The 18,842-nt window shown below is 40.8% G+C and overlaps 1 protein-coding gene across 2 annotated transcripts in view; it reads right to left on the bottom strand.

Annotated features, from left to right (window-relative positions):
• Window positions 1–15,297, bottom strand: part of SLC35D2 (solute carrier family 35 member D2) — a 59,052-nt gene extending 43,755 nt beyond the window's left edge. For both annotated transcript variants that reach the window (XM_068974144.1, XM_068974143.1), the window contains exons 1-3: window positions 15,146–15,297; window positions 5,691–5,724; window positions 3,606–3,692 (exon numbers count right to left, since the gene is read on the bottom strand). In XM_068974144.1, coding sequence (XP_068830245.1) covers window positions 3,606–3,692; window positions 5,691–5,724; window positions 15,146–15,297 — 273 coding nt within the window. The remainder of the gene's footprint in view (window positions 1–3,605; window positions 3,693–5,690; window positions 5,725–15,145) is intronic.
• Window positions 15,298–18,842: the final 3,545 nt, after the last annotated feature.

Genomic DNA, 18,842 nt, shown 5'->3' on the forward strand with positions numbered 1-18,842 from the left:
AGTCTAGTGGGCCTTAGAAAGCATCACTACAAACAAAGCTAGTGGAGGTGATGGAATTCCAGTGGAGCTATTTCAAATCCTGGAAGATGATGCTGTGAAAGTGCTGCACTCAGTATGCCAGCAAATTTGGAAAACTCAGCAGTGGCCACAGGACTGGAAAAGGTCACTTTTCATTCCAATCCGAAAGAAAAGCAATGCCAAAGAATGCTCAAACTACTGCACAATTGCACTCATCTCACATGCTAGTAAAGTAATGCTCAAAATTCTCCAAGCCAGGCTTCAGCAATATGTGAACCGTGAACTTCTTGATGTTCAAGCTGGTTTTAGACAAGGCAGAGGAACCAGAGATCAAATTGCCAACATCCGTTGGATCATCGAAAAAGCAAGAGAGTTTCAGAAAAACATCTATTTCTGCTTTATTGACTATGCCAAAGCAATTGACTGTGTGGATCACAATAAACTGTGGAAAATTCTGAAAGAGATGGGAATACCAGACCACCTAACCTGCCTCTTGAGAAATCTGTATGCAGGTCAGGAAGCAACAGTTAGAACTAGACACAGAACAACACACTGGTTCCAAATAGGAAAAGGAATATATCAAGGCTGTATATTGTCACCCTGCTTATTTAACCTATATGCAGAGTACATCATGAGAAATGCTGGACTGGAAGAAACACAAGCTGGAATCAAGATTCCTAGGAGAAATATCAATAACCTCAGATATGCAGATGACACCACTCTTATGGCAGAAAGTGAAGAAGAACTAAAGAGCCTCTTGATGAAAGTGAAAGAGGAGAGTGAAAAGTTGGCTTAAAGCTCAATATTCAGAAAAATAAGATCATGGCATCTGGTCCCATCACTTCATGGGAAATAGATGGGGAAACAGTGGAAACAGTGTCAGACTTTATTTTTGGGGGGCTCCAAAATCACTGCAGATGGTGACTGCAGCCATGAAATTAAAAGACGCTTACTCCTTGGAAGAAAAGTTATGACCAATCTAGATAGCATATTCAAAAGCAGAGACATTACTTTGCCAACAAAGTTCCGTCTAGTCAAGGCTATGGTTTTTCCTGTGGTCATGTATGGATGTGAGAGTTGGACTGTGAAGAAGGCTGAGCACCAAAGAATTGATGCTTTTGAACTGTGGTGTTGGAGAAGACTCTTGAGAGTCCCTTGGACTGCAAGGAGATCCAACCAGTCCATTCTGAAGGAGATCAGCCATGGGATTTCTTTGGAAGGAATGATGCTAAAGCTGAAGCTCCAGTACTTTGGCCACCTCATGAGAAGAGTTGACTCATTGGAAAAGACTCTGATGCTGGGAGGGATTGGGGGCAGGAGAAGAAGGGGATGACCGAGGATGAGATGGCTGGATGGCATCACTGACTTGATGGATGTGAGTCTGAGTGAACTCCGGGAGTTGGTGATAGACAAGGAGGCCTGGCGTGCTGCGACTCATGGGGTCACAAAGAGTCGGACACGACTGAGCGACTGAACTGAACTGAGCTAGTAAGTGTGGGGTCCTAATCCAGTAGGATCTGTGTCCTTATAAGAAGAGGGAGACATACCAGGAGTGCACAGGCATGGCATAAAGGCCACATGAAGTCACAGTGAGAAGGCAGCTGTCTATATGCCAAGCAGAGAACTCTCACCAGAAACCAATCCTATCAGCACCTTCATCTTGGACTTCCTGTCTCCAGAAGTGTGAGAAAATAAATTCCTTTTTTTTTAAGCCACCTAGTCTATGGTATTTTGTTATGGGAGCCTTATCTGACTAATACATCGGGCATCAAGATCCAACTCTCAGTACATTCAGAACAGTACTTTTTATTTTTCTAGTGCCCAAACCAGAAACAGCTCCAATTACCATAAACAGTAAAACAGAAAAATTATATTTATACAAAGAAAATAAAAGAATACAGCTACAAACGACAGTGTAGATGAATCTTACCATCATAATAAACTGAAAGCAAGATATAAAAATATATATAGTTTAATTCCCTTTATATAACCTCCAAAAACAGGCAACACTAAATTCAAGTATACATACAAACTTAGAAAACTTACAAAGAACTTAAGAAAATCATTACAACAAAAGTCAGAATAATACGTAAGGATTCTGTGACCCCATCTCATGACCTAGGTAATGATTACAAGGGTAATTATTCATTCAACTACACATTCATGGATGATGCCTTTTTTTCCTATGTCTAGATATTTCACAATTGTTTAAAGTATTTAAAACTATATCATAAACTAAATGTAGGCAAGCCCAACAATATTCTGATTTTTCTTATGATGACTGGGTTAATACCTTTCCTACACTTCAGTGGTTTGTTTTTCTCTGTTTGTGGATGTCCCTGATTATTGATGAAATGGCACCCCACTCCAGTACTCTTGCCTGGAAAATCCCATGGATGGAGGAGCCTGGTAGGCTACAGTCCATGGGATCACAAAGAGTCGGACACGACTGAGTGATGACACCTTAAGCATGTTTAGTCAGCCTGATGAATAATCCAGAGCTAGATGCCAAAGTTTTTCTAGGCCTTAGAGACATGGAGGAACAAACCATGTGAACTCTTTACTTTCAGTCTTTACTTGCAATCTGATTTAACCTCCCTAAATCCAAAAATGTCACCATGATCCATTTAATACCACTGGTCTCAGGGGACTGTTCTAGGAATTAAATGTCTGGCCTCATGCCTGGCACCTAGCAACTGTTCAATCAAATTAGTTTCATTCCACATATCCAGGAAGAAATGGCAGGTCTCCTGTTTGTAGTTCTACCATGGGGGGAAAAAAACCAAACTATGTATATCAAATTGTATTTACTCTTTATTCCACTCACAGGTTTTATCTACCCGAGCTAAAAATGAAAATTTAAAGCAGAGATCAGAAAACTGGGAGGGCCCAAGAGATAAATCTAATTCATCTTCTATTTATGCAAATAAAGTTTTATTAGAACACAACTCGGAGAAGGCGATGGCATCCCACTCCAGTACTCTTGCCTGGGAAATCCCATGGACGGAGGAGCCTGGTAGGCTCCAGTCCATGGGGTCACGAAGAGTCAGACACAACTGAGCGACTTCCCTTTCATTTTTCACTTTTATGCACTGGAGAAGGAAATGGCAACCCACTCCAGTGTTCTTGCCTGGAGAATCCCAGGGACGGAGGGCTGCCGTCTATGGGGTCGCACAGAGTCGGACACGACTGAAGCGACTTAGCAGCAGCAGAACACAACTTATACACATATCATCTACAGCTGCTTTCAAAGAACAAAGCTGAATAGCTGCAAGAGATAGTCTGGCCAGCAGAGTCTAATTATTTGCTATTTGGTCCTTTACCAAACAAGCTTGACAATTTCTGTTAGAGAGTTTTCCTATTTCAGAAGACACATAATATTTACTTAATATCCATTTCTAAGCACACACTTTTACTATCATTTTACATTAGTGGACCACTGAATGATATGAAATCTTTATTAAAAAGTTTCTAACCAGCAGGAAGCACAGGGTATATGGAAATGGACCTGTACTCTAAGATCAATTTGTAATTTTATAGCATTTTCACATCTTCCAACAGAGCTATATGTACTTTCCATCACATACCTTTGTAGGAATTTTCTTGTCAAAATCAGGAAAGTGAATTATTTTATTTAGCTTGGACACGTATAGTATCATTATGGTAACTGCCATCTAAAGAAAACGGAAGAGAAAAACTTCAGCAAAATATCTAGAAAGACTATTGAGGTACAAATACATCATCAGAAGAAAAGAGATTCACCAAAAACATATGTATCAGAAAAATCTATTTTCTAGGTTCCAAAAAATTATTATTCCTTAAAATATTAACTTTTTTTGTCACTGCATAGATTGCATTAAAACTATAGGCAAAAAGTATAACATTAAATAGACTCACACATATACACGTGATCTCAAGCGGCTCAAGGAACAAGAACAGAGGGAAAAAACAATGGTGTGCCCCAAACAGACCAGTGTGACCACAGTCAGTGAGGCTGCGTCTTGATCCTGAACCATACCTCCCATGTACTGAGCATATGGTCACCCTCCCCCATAAAGTAAGTGTTGGGGTGAAAGGAGTGGGGGAGGGAGGCAAATTCCACACATAAACATATTTTCTAAAGTACACAATTTCTATAACACAGAAGACATTTTCTCTCCACCTAGCCAGTGTTATGAAAAATATCTCATTCAAATGCTATTCAGCTGGGTTACACCAGGTATATCAGGAATACTCCAGATTATTATTATGAAATAAATAGTTTTAATACCATCTTTCTATGCAAATTTTAGAATTTATTCACTTTTCTCCATATTAGGATGCAAAAACATAAGGACTCCTTCAACATGATTGTTGTCCTAAACCTCGAGCCTGAGTGTACAGATACTCATGATAGATTTATATAACTCCAGCCCACTCTGAATAATAATTGTCGTTTGTATTTATGACTTACCTTATAATTCTTAACAGAAATATACCAACAGTATGTAAACTATTCTGCAACTCAAATTTTTAAAGTTTGGTCTACTGGCTTCTTCCCTTACAAACTGCAAATCAGAAAGGTTTTTTCCTTAATTAAGTACAAGACAGTGAATTTATTTGCCTTGGGCATTACACAGGGTGTATTACCTCATACTATTGATCTTTTAAAGTACTTCTTTAAACATATTTTCACACTGAACCATAAAGATCTCTTTTTTATTACCTTAAGGAAACACTGTTTCCTTGTTATTTTTTCACCCTAAAATGATGTGCACAGAGTATCTTATTAGCAAAACATTTAACTAGAATAATGTTTATCTGTATATTTTTTATTAACTTAAGGAAACACTGTTTCCTTGTTATTTTTTCACCCTAAAATGATGTGCAAAGAGTATCTTATTAGCAAAACATTTAACTAGAATAATGTTTACCTGTATATATTCCAGATTCACAATTTAAAATTTAGTTAACAGATAATAATTTTTATAATTTTTTCCTCCCTGTAAACTAAAGAAAAACAACAACAAAAACACCTTCGGTACCTGTTAACATTTGTCTACTAGAAATTACTAGCGTATGACCCAAAAAAAAAAATGTAAGCAAGTCACAAAATAATATTAATAGAACATTTCAGAAACAGCCAAATGTGGGTAAGTTTGAAAATTTATCCAAGCTTACCCTTACACTTGAGAACAAACATCACAAAGTTCAGGAAGGAAACTGCAAACCTGTTTAGCTTGGCCCATAGAGAGTTTTATGAAAAAATATGAATCTGTTGCCACCACTTACAAATTGGGAGGTTTGCTGTGAAAATAAAATTTCCCTGATTCCTAGTGAGCCTCACCTCATGCCCCTAATCCTTTTCTTAAACAAGCACAGTGACTTCAACTGTGCACACTCATCTGTAACCCAGCAGACCCTGGAGGCTTTCAGTCTGCGGCCCCCTTACTTTAGAGTAATTAAATTCTATTAAGGAAGTTAGAATTAGTCATTTTTCCTACAAATACAACTATTCCTAAATTGTAAAATGAAATGAAATGTATCAGTACTTCATGTTGTCTCACCCAAAGCACCACAGTCCTCTGCCAACTGAACAAATTCGTAAACCACAGTCTTAAACAAAAGCACTTACAAGTTTATCATATGTACTAACAAATAATTAAGAGGTTAATTTATCATTTTTCACTTACCTGTCCAACTCCAAGAACAATTGGTGATGGGAAACTACAAAAAATATGGAATGACAATTTTAGCAACTGATGAAAAGATTTGAAAACAATATACAACACAGAATGACGGGAGTTATTAAAAGTTTATGTTATTAAAAGCTTATTAAACTTATTAAAAGGTTATTAAAGGGTCTTAGACTATTTTTTCTGTCATAGTGAAAACATCTAATTTGTTCATTGTTCATTTCTTTTCCATTTTTTAAACTGATCATTGCTAAACTGGGCAAACTTCTATTTCCTCTGAGGCAGACTGTCATATTAACAACACAGTTGTATATGTAGAAAGTCAAAGTAATCTGGGGATAAATGACTAGAATTAATAAATAACTTTAGCAAAGTTACTGGATAGAAGATGAACATGTGAAAAAAAATCACTTCTAGGTCTATATACCATAAAGACACAAAGAACATAATAATTTTAAAGGTGTTCACTTGCAATAGCACCCAAAAACATCAAATAATACTAACTGGGTATTTTATGGTAATAAAAAAATATTTTTACTTTTTTAAGCATGAAATGATATTGTGGTGGTTTTTTTAAAAAACAAAATAGTACTTCTTGTCCTTTAGAAATTCATAATAATCTGGGGGGAGATGTTGGAATTGAGAAGAGGAGCGATATAAATGTAACAAGCTTGCTGAAACTGGTTGATGGCTACATGGAGATTCATTATACTGGTTTCCTTTCTTCAGAATAATATACCCAGGTACAAGTCTAATAAAATATTTCCAAGAACTACCTCTACATAGAAAACTATAAATCTATATTTAAAAAATGAAAGAAGCCCTAAATAAAGTTCATGGGTTAGAATCAATATTGTAGTGAACAATTATCCACAAACTCAAACCTCTCTTTACAAACAAGAACAGGTATTTTGTATTGACCCTGAAACTGAATTTCAAGGCAAAAGCAAACATGATCTAAGATAATCATGAAGAAAAAACGTTGGAGGAATGCTTCTGCTGCATGCCAGTATTCTCTTTGTTTTTTTTGTTTTTGGCTGCAGCATGCTGGAATCCTAGTTCCCAGACCAGGGACTGAACCCATACTCTGCAGTGGAATCACAGAGCCCTAATGACTGGACCACCAGGGAATTTTCCAGGATTGATTTTAAAGTCACAACAAATGAGAGAGTGTGGTATTTGCACAATGATATTCTAACCAGACAATGCATGAAAACAGATGAGGACAGATACACACCCACGTGGAAACCTGACTCATGACAACGATGACCACACATAGAAGAAGGAAAAAGACAGTCGGTCTTTTAACAAATGGCACCGAGCAACTGGATACAGAAGCTTACTCCCTACCTAATACCATACTTTACAAGGCAGCACATCCCCTTGCCAGGCTCACTCACTGTCCAGCCCTTCACTGGCTCCCAGTCATTCTGTCCAGCTACTAAAAACAGGGAATATCACTCAAAAAACCACCACCAACAACAACACCACCTCATCCCCTAAACTGCATGTCACAGGGAAATATACCTATTTCAGATAGGGTGAGAAGAGAATAAGGAACTAACCTACCTTGTCAAAGAAAACAGAATGACTGGACAGTGCCACCATGAAAATAAAATGAACGCTAATGGATGCCGCATGTGCCACCCAGACATCTGCTTCTGGACTGAAGCCCTCATTCCCCAGTTTCCCAAGAGCATCCTCAGCGGGAGAAAGCTGCCTTGCCAACAGCCCCCAACTCCCTGAGACCAGCCTGTGTTCCAAGCCTGTACGTCTGTGCAGAGGTATAAAGGCCAAGGGCACTCGACCCAATTCAAGACAACTTTGTTGAGCCTCTCCAGTTCCAGCGATCCTGGGATAAGGCTCTGCTGCGATGAAGCATAGCCCAGCTTCTCTCTCTTCTTAATCCTGCTTCCCTCACTCTCCCACAGGAGTGGGTCCCAAGAGCACTGCCCAGAATACTTTCCTCGAATATGAGAGTCTCCTTGCCCAGGAATACAACCTGCTGCTGCTGCTGCTGCTAAGTCGCTTCAGTCGTGTCTGACTCTGTGCGACCCCATAGACGGCAGCCCACCAGGCTCCCTCGTCCCTGGGATTCTTTAGGCAAGAACACTGGAGTGGGTTGCCATTTCCTTGTCCAACGCATGAAAGTGAAAAGTGAAAGTGAAGTTGCTCAGAGTCAGTGTCCGACTCTTAGTGACCCCATGGACTGTAGCCTTCCAGGCTCTTCCATCCATGGGATTTCCCAGGCAAGAGTACTGGAGTGGGGTGCCATTGCCTTCTCCGATACAACTTGCAACATCAAGCAAAATAATAAGACCAGAACATAAACAAACAGTAAAACAACAACGAAAGGCTTATGGAAGGAACACAAAGAGCTCAGCCTGGAAGAGAATGTAACACAAGGAGAGAAGGCACCTTTTTAACTGTTTCCAGCTACAGAACACCTTAATAAGAAGATATCAACAACACCAACAGCTCAAAATTGAGATGACAAAGCAAACAAGTGAGATGAAAAGGGAAGCACAGATCTAAGGAAACCAACTGAGGAAGAAAACATAACTGCCGTATGAGTAATTTAGAAACAACACAGAAGTAAACGATTGCTGCTGAAAAATGAATTACCAAGACGAAGTAATCACAGTGAATGAACAGGAAAAAGATACATTCCCAAAGATAAACAGATTTCGAAGATAGATACCACCAGAATGGGCTAATTTCTGTGCTGTTTTCTCTCAATAAAGAGAGAAAATAATTCAAAGAGAAAAAAGGCAAATGTGTTTCCTTGACATGAGGAAAAGAAGCAAACTCTCCAGATCTAAAAGCACATTTGTTGCATAAAAAGTTGTTAAGAATATTCAACACGATTAACACAGCAGCCAAGAACTCTCCATAAAAACGCTACCCTGCAATGGAATCCACCACTTAGGAGTCAAACCAAAATACTGAACTCTGGAGTGGAGACACTGCGAAAGGCTACTGACTACTGTATTCATTTAACATAGACCAGATTCAAACAACTGCGGGATTATACTTATACAACAGGATGCTACACCATAAAAGAGGACATGGAGGGGAGGGTAGATAGGAAGAAGTACACAGGTGTCATGCTTCATAGCAGAGAAGCCATACATATGGTCAGAAACTGAAGAAACATATTTGAAAGTCAACAATTCTTTTCACTGAACTCTAATTTCTCTTCCCTCCATTCAATTCAATTAAAACTAAATTTCATACATACAGGCAACTTGCAGCCCTCACCTTAAGCCTTCAAGCGCGGCCAGAATGACTAATGGTGTTACAACCCCTCATATGATGCAAGCTGAAATTTACAGGGTCCACTATTAGTATAAAGCCAAAAAATGTTTAATCTGAATGTAATCAAGCCTTTAGATCTAACTTGCAGTTAAAAAAAATAGTAAGTTAAGTGAAACTTCAAAAAATAAATCAAACAATCCATAACAGGGGACACTTTACAACACACCTGGGTCAGGCATTTCAAAGTCAATATCAAGGGGAAGTGGAGAAGGAAATGGCAACCCACTCCAGTACTCTTGCCTGGGAAATCCATGGACAGAGGAGCCTGGCGGGCTGCAGTCCCTGGGGTCACAAAGAGTTGAACACAACTTAGCGACTAAACAACAACAATAATCAGGGGGAAGAGGTGGGTGGGGAACTTTTCTAGATTAAAATAAACTAAAAAGACGTATCTGTATACATTGCATGAAGTTCAACTGGATCTTGATTCAAATGTTTAAAACAATCATAAAAACATCTTGGAGACAACTAGGATGACTATAGATTTGGTATTAGATTATTTTAGGAGATTACTGTTAAGTTTGCTAAGAGCAAAAATTATACTAATGTCAAAGAATATCCATATTTCAGGAGACATTTGTTGAAATAGGGCATCCCAGGTAGCTCAGTGGTAAAGAATCCACCTGCCAATGCAGGAGACACAGGAGATGTGGTTTCCATCTCTGGGTCAGGAAGATCCTCTGGAAAAGGAAATGGCAACTCACTCCAGTATTCTTGCCTGTGAGATCCCACGGACAGAGGAGCCTGTCAGGCTACAGTCCATGGGGTCGCAAAGAGTCAGACAGGACTGAACAGGCACACACATGTATGTTGGAATATCTGAGAGTGCAGTGTCATGATGTAGGAATGATGTATTCAATGGTTCATGCAACCCCACGGACTGCAGCACACCAGGCTTCTCTTCCTCCAAAATCTCTCACAGTTTGTTCAAATTCATGTCCACTGAGTCAGTGATGCTATCTAACCATCTCATCCTCTGCCGCCCTCTTCTCCTTTTGCCTTCTAGCCTTCCCAGCATCAGGGTCTTTTCCAATGAGTCATCTCTTCGCATCATGTGGCCAAAGTATTGGAGCTTCAGCTTCAGCAAGTCTGTCCAGGGAATATTCAGGGTTGATTTTCTTTAGGATGGACTGTTTTGATGTCCTTGCAGTCCAAGGGACTCTCAAGAGTTTCCTCCAGTACTACAACTCAATAGCATCAATTCTTCAGCACTCAAATATAGCAAAGTGTTAATTACTTAATTTCAGTGGAGTATGTACAAATGTTCAGTGTACTTTGCTTTCCACTTTCCTGTGTGCTTGAAACTTTTCATAATAAAAGTGGTAGAGGGACTTAAGTGTTAATTGCTCAGTCATGTCGAATTCTTTGCAACCCCATGGACTATAGTCCAACAGACTCCTCTCTCCGTGGGATTCTCCAGGCAAGAATACTGGAGTGGGTAGCTATTCCATTCTCCAGGGGATCTTCCTGACCCAGGGATCGATCCTAAATCTCCTGCACTGCAGGCAGATTCTCTACCATTTGAACCACCAGGAAAGCTCAGGGGGACTTTGGTGATCCTCAACAATCGAATAATTAAATGAAAGCCCCCCACTCATTTCCCACTCCTTTTTGAATTAAATAATTTATAAAGAAATGAGCAAATAAGTAGCTATATCTATAAATATACTTTATACAAAAAGTAATTCAACCTATCTTTCTCCAATCCATCATCTAAAAGATGTCTGAAGTTATTACCTAATGTCAACTATAGTAATTTTTAAAATTTTACCCTAATATTTTTCTCTTGTTTGAATACTTTATAATGATCACACTGAATGACTTTTCTTTTAAAAAATTCAAAATATTGATTCTAGATAGTGGGAATATGAACAATTATTATTATCATCTTCTTTGTACATTTGTATATTTAAATAACACCCAGTTTTTAAACTGAATTATTTTTGGAGTGAATGCAAGGAAGTGAAGATAGTGTGTATACACAACCTTTTAAAGTTTGACTCTGAAAGGATCAGAGAAATGAGCACCCACGTGGATCAAGGGAGGGTTATTTTTGCTTGAGAAACCTAAACATGTTTTAAGCTGACAGAGAGAGGTGGCTGATGCAGAATAGAGGATAATGAAAGGAGCAAGGAGGAGGGGACATCTAGAAATGGGGAGCTGGGCCCTCCACAGGAATAAAGCACTCCCTCCATCACAGCAGAAAGGGGACCTCATCTGACAGTTTCTATTTTCCTCAATGAAGTATCAGAGGAGAGTGGAGGATGGGGATGTGGAAGGTTTCAGGGTAAAAGAGAAAGCAGGAAGGAGACATTTCTTTTTTTTTTTTTTTAACTACAAAATAATTTATTACAGTATTATATAGGTTGGCTTTATTTTACAGTGAATTCTTTTCTCTCAACAATTATGAATCTAAATATAAACAGCGTGAAGGAAAACAATTTTAATTAGAACAGTCTCTCTAAATAAAATCTCTTTTGAATTTATATTTGTCTTAAAAGGAAGTATTAATGTTACAGACATATTTATATGGTTCTGAAAAAAACATTCAATGATGCCATTACTGTTTTCTGTACAAGACAGAACAAAAGCTGCTGCTGCTACTGCTAAGTCACTTCAGTCGTGTCCGACTGTGTGACCCCACAGGCTCCCCCGTCCCTGGGATTCTCCAGGCAAGAACACTGGAGTGGGTTGCCATTTCCTTCTCCAGAGACATTTCTGAAACAAGGAAAGCAAGGCTCCAGAAGAAACTAGCAGGCGGCAGAAGAGCTGGTTTTGAGGTTTGTGATCATCAACTTAAAGTCAACCCCGCCATACCCAAAGTGATTTTTTCTCGCTCAGTGCTGAAGGAAAGTTGCAAAAGGTAGGCTGTGTGAGGTAAGTACCAGCCAAGGCAAGAGCTGGGAAGGAGTCTTAGGGGCTTTCAGGGAGGGGCCCGCTAGACCAGGAGAGAAGGGGCGCCTGGAGGGTGGGCGTGGCAGAAATACCTGGGCTGCAGCACTAAGTGTGGATATCCTGCACAAGGACTGGAGAGGCTGGCAGGGCCACCCCGAGCACACGGCCGTGGAAGCGACACGGGACATGGGGCCCGACGGGCTTTGACGGTTCAGCACACGTAGTACGAAGTCTCGAGGGCTTAAAGAGTCTGGGTGGAAAGAAAGACCAGGACTCCACTAAATCAGCCACAGAAGCTCAGGAGGCACTCTAGAGAGGACAGAAAGGGAGTGCCAAGCCTGGACTCGCCACAGAGCAGAGGCAGTGGGGAGCTATGAAGACCCAACCCCACCTCCTGGCAACAGGATCCATCTCCTTCCCAGGAGCCAAAAGGAGCAGTGTCTTTAGGAGAGAGCCAGTTTTCATCAGAGTAGGGGAAAATTAGGAGGTTTTTTTTTTTTGTTTTTTTTTAATATAAACTTCCAGTTGCCACCACTGGAGCCTCTGATTCAACAGCTTTAAGAAAAAAAAAAATCTCTCCTAGGGATTCACATTACCAAGCAAGTTTGGAAACGACTGTGTTAAATGATCTCAAAGCCCTGGATTGCGTAAACAAACAGCAAGTACCAAGCACATATCTGTTGAACTAAATACAACTAAGTTTACACTTTTTATTAAGTATTACTCATAAAATCTTGCATGTCAGACAACAGTATTAAAATAGTAACAAAAACACAACTGAGACTGCCTGCACAAGCCTCATGAATGTGACTCCGAAGAACCACTAGTGTTCTCCCTGTTGGAGTGAGAGGGAGAAGAATCTGCGGGACAAGATGGGCTTTGATGGCTCAGCGCTAGTGTTCTTCTTTGCAGTGCCTCCTGAGCTTCTGTGGCTCATTTAGTGGAATCCTGGTCTTTCTCTCCACCCTTCAGGACTTCGGGCTACATGCGCTGAACCATCAAAGGTCATCTTGTCCCCCAGATTCTTTTCCTTCTCACTCCAACAGGGTCTGACTCCAAGTCCTTCCAAGGCTCTCTCTCAATGACCTAAGCCTAACATATAACTAAGACCACTCATCAGTCTGGTACTCCAAACAGACACAATCTACTCAAATTGGAAGAGAAAAAAAATATTCCCTGAGCTACATTCCCATAATCCTGTGAACTAGGTAACTACAAAAAGTTCTTCCTTCTACTCGACAACACAACATTCTATCCTCAAACAGTTAATGTCTGGATCAGATTTCTATGGCTTATTGTTATAACCCAATAACCCCAACTCTCTTCGCCTCAAAACATGTTCCGAAAGCATCCTGAGATGAGAGACTAAACAATGTTTTTTGAACAGGGCTCTCCAACTGTGTATCACATTATGGAAATGTGAAACATATAAGGTTATAAGGGGCTTTGCTGAGACAAAAACAATTTCCTCCTTCAGTCATGGAACTCAAAATTTTTAAGATGGAAAGGTTAGAGCAGGAGATGCCTCATATAATTCTTTCCGGTCAAGCACTGTCCTTCATCTTCCAAGCACTTAACTAGTGTTTACCGGTCCCTGCTTCCAACAAGAAGACGCATGTTTTTGGTCTCATTGACTGTCCTGGCCAGCGAGCAGACTGCTCAGTCAAGAGCAGAAAGGAGAGATTTACCATCAAACTTCACCTGATACATCTGTCAGCCACTCCCCAAAAGCCTATTAACAGCAGTCTCTTTTTATGATACGTGTCTATTGCATATTATTGAATGAATGAAGGATCTGATCCTACCGATCTCAACACTCTCTCCCCGACCACTTGCTCATTCAGTTCTAGCCAGATCACCTTCTCTCTACTCCCCCAGTAGGCCAAGCTCATGCCCACTTCCAGCACATTTTCTTCTGTGTGGAATGCTCTCCACCAACCACTCCACCCCAGGAACTCTCTCAGCAAACCTGAAATCACCTTGCTTACTCATGAGCCCACTTGCTTACTTCCCTCTCTACCACTGATAAGGTAGGGAACTCCACCGCAGGGTGGAGCTGCTTCCCTGGTGCCAGGGATTGGCACCTAGTAGGTGCTCAGTAAATATCTGTTAGAGGTGGAACCAGCCAAGCTCACCTAGGTTTCAGCTTCTGCTAGTTTAAAATAAGGAGGCTGAAGACACTCTGAGGTTTCTTTGTTGTTGTTAAGTAGTGTTCACCCTTTTCATGACCCCATGGACTGTAACCTGTCAGGCTTCTCTGTCCCTGGGATTTCCCAGGCAAGAATACTGGAGTGGGTTGCCATTTCCTTCTCCAAGGGATCTTCCCCACCCAGGGATGGACCCTCTGTCTCCTGCCCAAGCAGGATGATTCTTTACTACTGAGCTACCAGGGAAGCCCTTTGGACTCTTTATAAAATTCTGATTTTACATTCTTGTAGCACGGTATAGTTTACAAGGAGCCCTCACTTATGACCGCTCATGCCGAGCTCTGGGAGATAATTTACAGAGATGTAATTATCTGGTGGAGCTAGGTCTAAATTTACAACCCTTTCGATGCCTATATAACCAAAGCAGAATTAAACAGGATTTTCTATCTTTACAAATACGTTCAAGGAAACATAAATTTGCTGGTTTACTACATACTCAAAAAAAAAAAAAAGAGAGAGAGAATATGAAATTTTGTTTTCTCCAATTTCCCATGAACATGCTGGTAATTTGAGAATGAATGATCAAACAATGCGAATAAACTCATCCATTCAGGACTCTTCTGATGGTTGAATATCTAAACTTGTAGAAATAGCTTACATTTGAAAGACACATTCGGATCGCTAATTTCAGCTCAGTGGTGCTCGTGAAAGCACAGGTGCGCTTCCTGTCCTGCAGCAGTAAGCCGCGGTAAGGTGCGCCCGCGCTGACTTGCTAGCTTGCGGTTTGGTTTCCAGAACAGTGCAAAGGTCCGGACTCTGAATACGTGGCCCGTGCGCAGTGCACTAGCCGCCCAAATTGGCTCCGGAGTTAGCAGCGAGGCTTCCCGCTCGCCGTTCCCACCCACCCGCTGACCCGAGTGCGCCGAAGTGCACGAGGGCCGGCAGCCCCGCGGCTCTCCCCGGCTTCGGGACGTCCGGAGTCCGGCCAGCACCCGCCCGGCGCGGCGCCGGAGCGGGAAGGTCCCGGAGTCCCGCGGAGCAGCCAGGCGCCCCCGCGGACTTCTCCTCCCAGCCCCGAGGCTCCCGCCTCACCGGTAGGTGGTCAGCAGCGCCTTGTTGACCAGCACGAGGAGGAAGGAGCAGGTCCCGTAGAAGAGGGCCGACAGTAGCTTGGCCACCCGGGAAGGCAGCCGCGCGGAAGCGGGGTCCGCGCCCGCGCCCTCGGCCTGCCCGCCGGCCGTCATGTCCCGCGGCCGCCCGTCTGGGCCACCCTCGGGCCCGCGCCACCCCAGTTCAGTCCCCGCCCCCAGCCAGCGCAGGAGGAGGCGCGGCCGAAACAGGAAGGGCCGCCGAGGGAACCCCACATGCCCCGCGCCCGGCGCCCCAAAGCTGCGCGCACGTAGGAGCGGCTTCGGCTCAAGTTCGTCGTCAAAGGCACCACCCTCTGACTCTTGTCTGGGTTTGGGAGAGTTTTTAAAAACCCTGTCTTCTTCTAAACTGCCGCCTTGGGGAAAAACGTTAAGACTTAGGGTTTGTTTTGCCCTTTAAAAAAAAAAAAAATAGTATTTTCAGTCCTGGGTGTTCATTGGTAGGACTGATGTTGAAGCTGAAACTCCAATACTTTGGCCACCTGATGCGAAGAGCTGACTCATTTGAAAAGACCCTGATGCTGGGAAAGATTGAGGGCAGAAGGGGACTACAGAAGACGACAGAGGTTGGATGGCATCACAGACTCAATGGACATGGCTTTGGGTGGACTCCGGTGATGGACAGGGAGGCCCGGCGTGCTGCGGTTCATGGAGTTGCAGAGTCGTACACGATTGAGCGACTGAACCGACCTGAACGTTTAATTTACATACGGTGAAATGCAGATTTTATAAGTCCACAGCCGCTGTTTTGACAAATGCATACAGCCGTATAATCACCCAAATCAAGGCACAGAACATTTCCACCACCCCAAAAAGTGCCCTTTGTGTCCCACTGAAGTCGATCCCCCTGGCACTGCATTCAGATTTCTATTACTGTAGGTTAGATTTGCCTTTTCAGAAAGCTCATATAAATGCACATGTACTGTTTCAAGGCTCTTGTCGCCCAGTTTATTGTTTTTGTGACCCATCCATGTTTGTCTTCATTGTTGAGTAAGTACAATTTGTTTATCCATTCCCTAGGAAAGTGGTGGCCATGTTTGGTTGTTTCGTTTAGGGCTATTAACCAAAAAACGGCTTCCACCAACATTCCTGTACAAGTTTTTGTGTGAAAGTATATTTTCATTTATCTTCGGAAAGTACCTAGTAGAGGGGCTAGGGGTATAGTGGGTGCAAAGTCTCCAGGCTTTTCTTGGGTTAAGGCAGGTTCTCCCCTTACGTATTTCTTTTCTACAAGGGTATAGTTAAACATCGGTTTGTTGTTCGTGTTAATTCAAGGAGGGCCTCCCAGAACTGCCTACTCTGACCAGTCTACCTGCTCTAACATTCTTTCAATTAAATGTCCCATATTTTCGTCCTAAATAAGTAATTTTAAAAACTTGAAATCTCAACTTTTTAGAAAAGCTAGTTTTCAGGTTAAATAGAGATTGAAGCTATGCCATGCAATAGTTTTCTGTTGGAGGTAATCAACGACCAAGAACATTTTTAGTATTGATAAGAAAGGAGATCAGTCCTGGGTGTTCATTGGAAGGACTGATGTTGAAGCCGAAACTCCAATATTTTGGCCACCTGATGCGAAGAGCTGACTCATTTGAAAAGACCCTGATGTTGGGAAAGATTGAAGGCAGGAAGAGAAAGGGATGACAGAGGGTGAGATGGTTAGATGGCATCACCAACTCAAAGGACATGAGTTCGGGTAAACTCCGGGAGCTGGTGATGGACAGGGAGGCCTGGCATGCTGTGGTTCATGGGGTCGCAAAGAGTCGGACACGACTGAGTGAACTGAACTGAAGATGTGATGTGATGTGATGTGTTAGTTGCTCAGTGGTGTCCAACTCTGCAACCCCAGCTTTTAACAAATAACTAGCACTAAAAAAGCCAGAAAGGAAGTCTACATTACCCAAAACAGAAAAGGAATACACATGACTTTTAAAATAGAAAATAAATTCATACTCAGGTTAAATCCAAAATCTGAAATTGGAAGTCATTTTAGTTAAGTTCATCAAAAAGATCAACTAAGTTTCCAGTGAGTCCCAGAGTCTCCAACTAAGTTTTGGCAATGAGACACTTTGGGGTTTGTTTTTTTTTGGCCACACCACAAGACATGTGGGATCTTAGTTCCTAGACTAGGGGTCAACACCTGCCCCCGCTTTCACTGGAAGCCTGGAGTCTTAACCACTGAACCACAAGTCCAAGACAGTATTTTAAAGTCACTTTTCAAGACAGCCTTAATCATATTTGCATTTAATTTGCTTCTGTGTACATACTTCCTGGAACTTAAGTCAGTCAAAAATCTCATCCTTTCTGTGTTTAAACCACAACTTACACTGAAGAGTTGCTTGTGAAATTCTTTTGCACAAAGCCTGGACAGGCTGAAACCTTGCCATTGCAAGTAAACAACTGAAGATCTACCAAAAACAATTTAAAAATTAAAGCAATTTGCTTGACTCAGAAAAGTAAATGAGCCTTGAGTGGATTCTCCAGGGTTGAGTTCAGATTCAACACATCCTGGATATAAGTGAAATAAAACTCCAGTTCCTGATTACCCTAATATAAAGCCTGGGATAGAGCTGGCAGTAGTTTGATGCTTTTTTTACATCAGTATTTTTATACTGTAATAATGAAAACAGATGAGGAAGTTAAATGATTATCCATAGTCTAAAAGGCCAAAATTTTAAAGTAAGGAAAAGGAATTCACACAATGGTTCCAACTATGCTAAAAAGATACCTGAGACTGGAATGAAATATAAAATGCACCAAAATAATAATGACAGGAGAATGTATGGCTACATGATATTGCTTTCCATCTTTAAATTTTCATATCATGGTTATTGTATTTTTAAAAGGAAAACAAATTATAAAGGGTTTAAGAATGAGCATGTACTTTAAACTGTAAAGTAAGTTTTTATTCAAAGCAACTTTTAAAATTACAGCATGTTTATTCTTATGCTGTTAACTCTGCCAAACTACAACTTAGCCATATGAAGCATAAAACACTTCAAAAATTTGAATGTAAACCACATTTTTAACACACCTCAAATTTTAGATGCCAATGTATTTTTCCAAATATATAGCTTATATCAAAAAAGGAACATTTTAAATATTTTCTATAGTAAATAATTGTAATAATTTCTTAAAACTTCCAATTATACAAATAAAAAATGTTTGTGAATATAATATAGTTGACAAAACCTGACAGGAGAAACAAACAAAAACTCTTACTTTTGAAGGCCTTAAATTTTATTATGTGTGAACAGGCAAGTATTTGTATTTTTTAAATTCCTACTGCATTTCCTTCTTTAGGTAAGTTCATTAAATTTCCCAAGACTGATGAAGCTTTTTATAGTTCATTTAAGTCATATTTGAGAGGAAAAATTCTAGAGAAAAATGTTGAAACCTAAACCAAGAAAATTCAGATGCTATAGTCTGTGCTCATAAGTGCTCCAAGTTAAAATTCTATATACCAGATTACAAAAAAAAATTCTTAGACCATTACAAATATAATTTCTCTTATTACAAAAAAAAAAATCCCTCAAGATTTGTAATTTACTGTACAGAGGAATTACATTTTTAAAGTACGTCCTCATCATACACATTATTTGTTACTATTATCTTTCATACTTCTGCCTCATTTCAATACATTT

Source organism: Capricornis sumatraensis, chromosome 6 (genome assembly GCF_032405125.1).
Source record: "Capricornis sumatraensis isolate serow.1 chromosome 6, serow.2, whole genome shotgun sequence".
Classification (NCBI taxonomy): domain Eukaryota; kingdom Metazoa; phylum Chordata; class Mammalia; order Artiodactyla; family Bovidae; genus Capricornis; species Capricornis sumatraensis.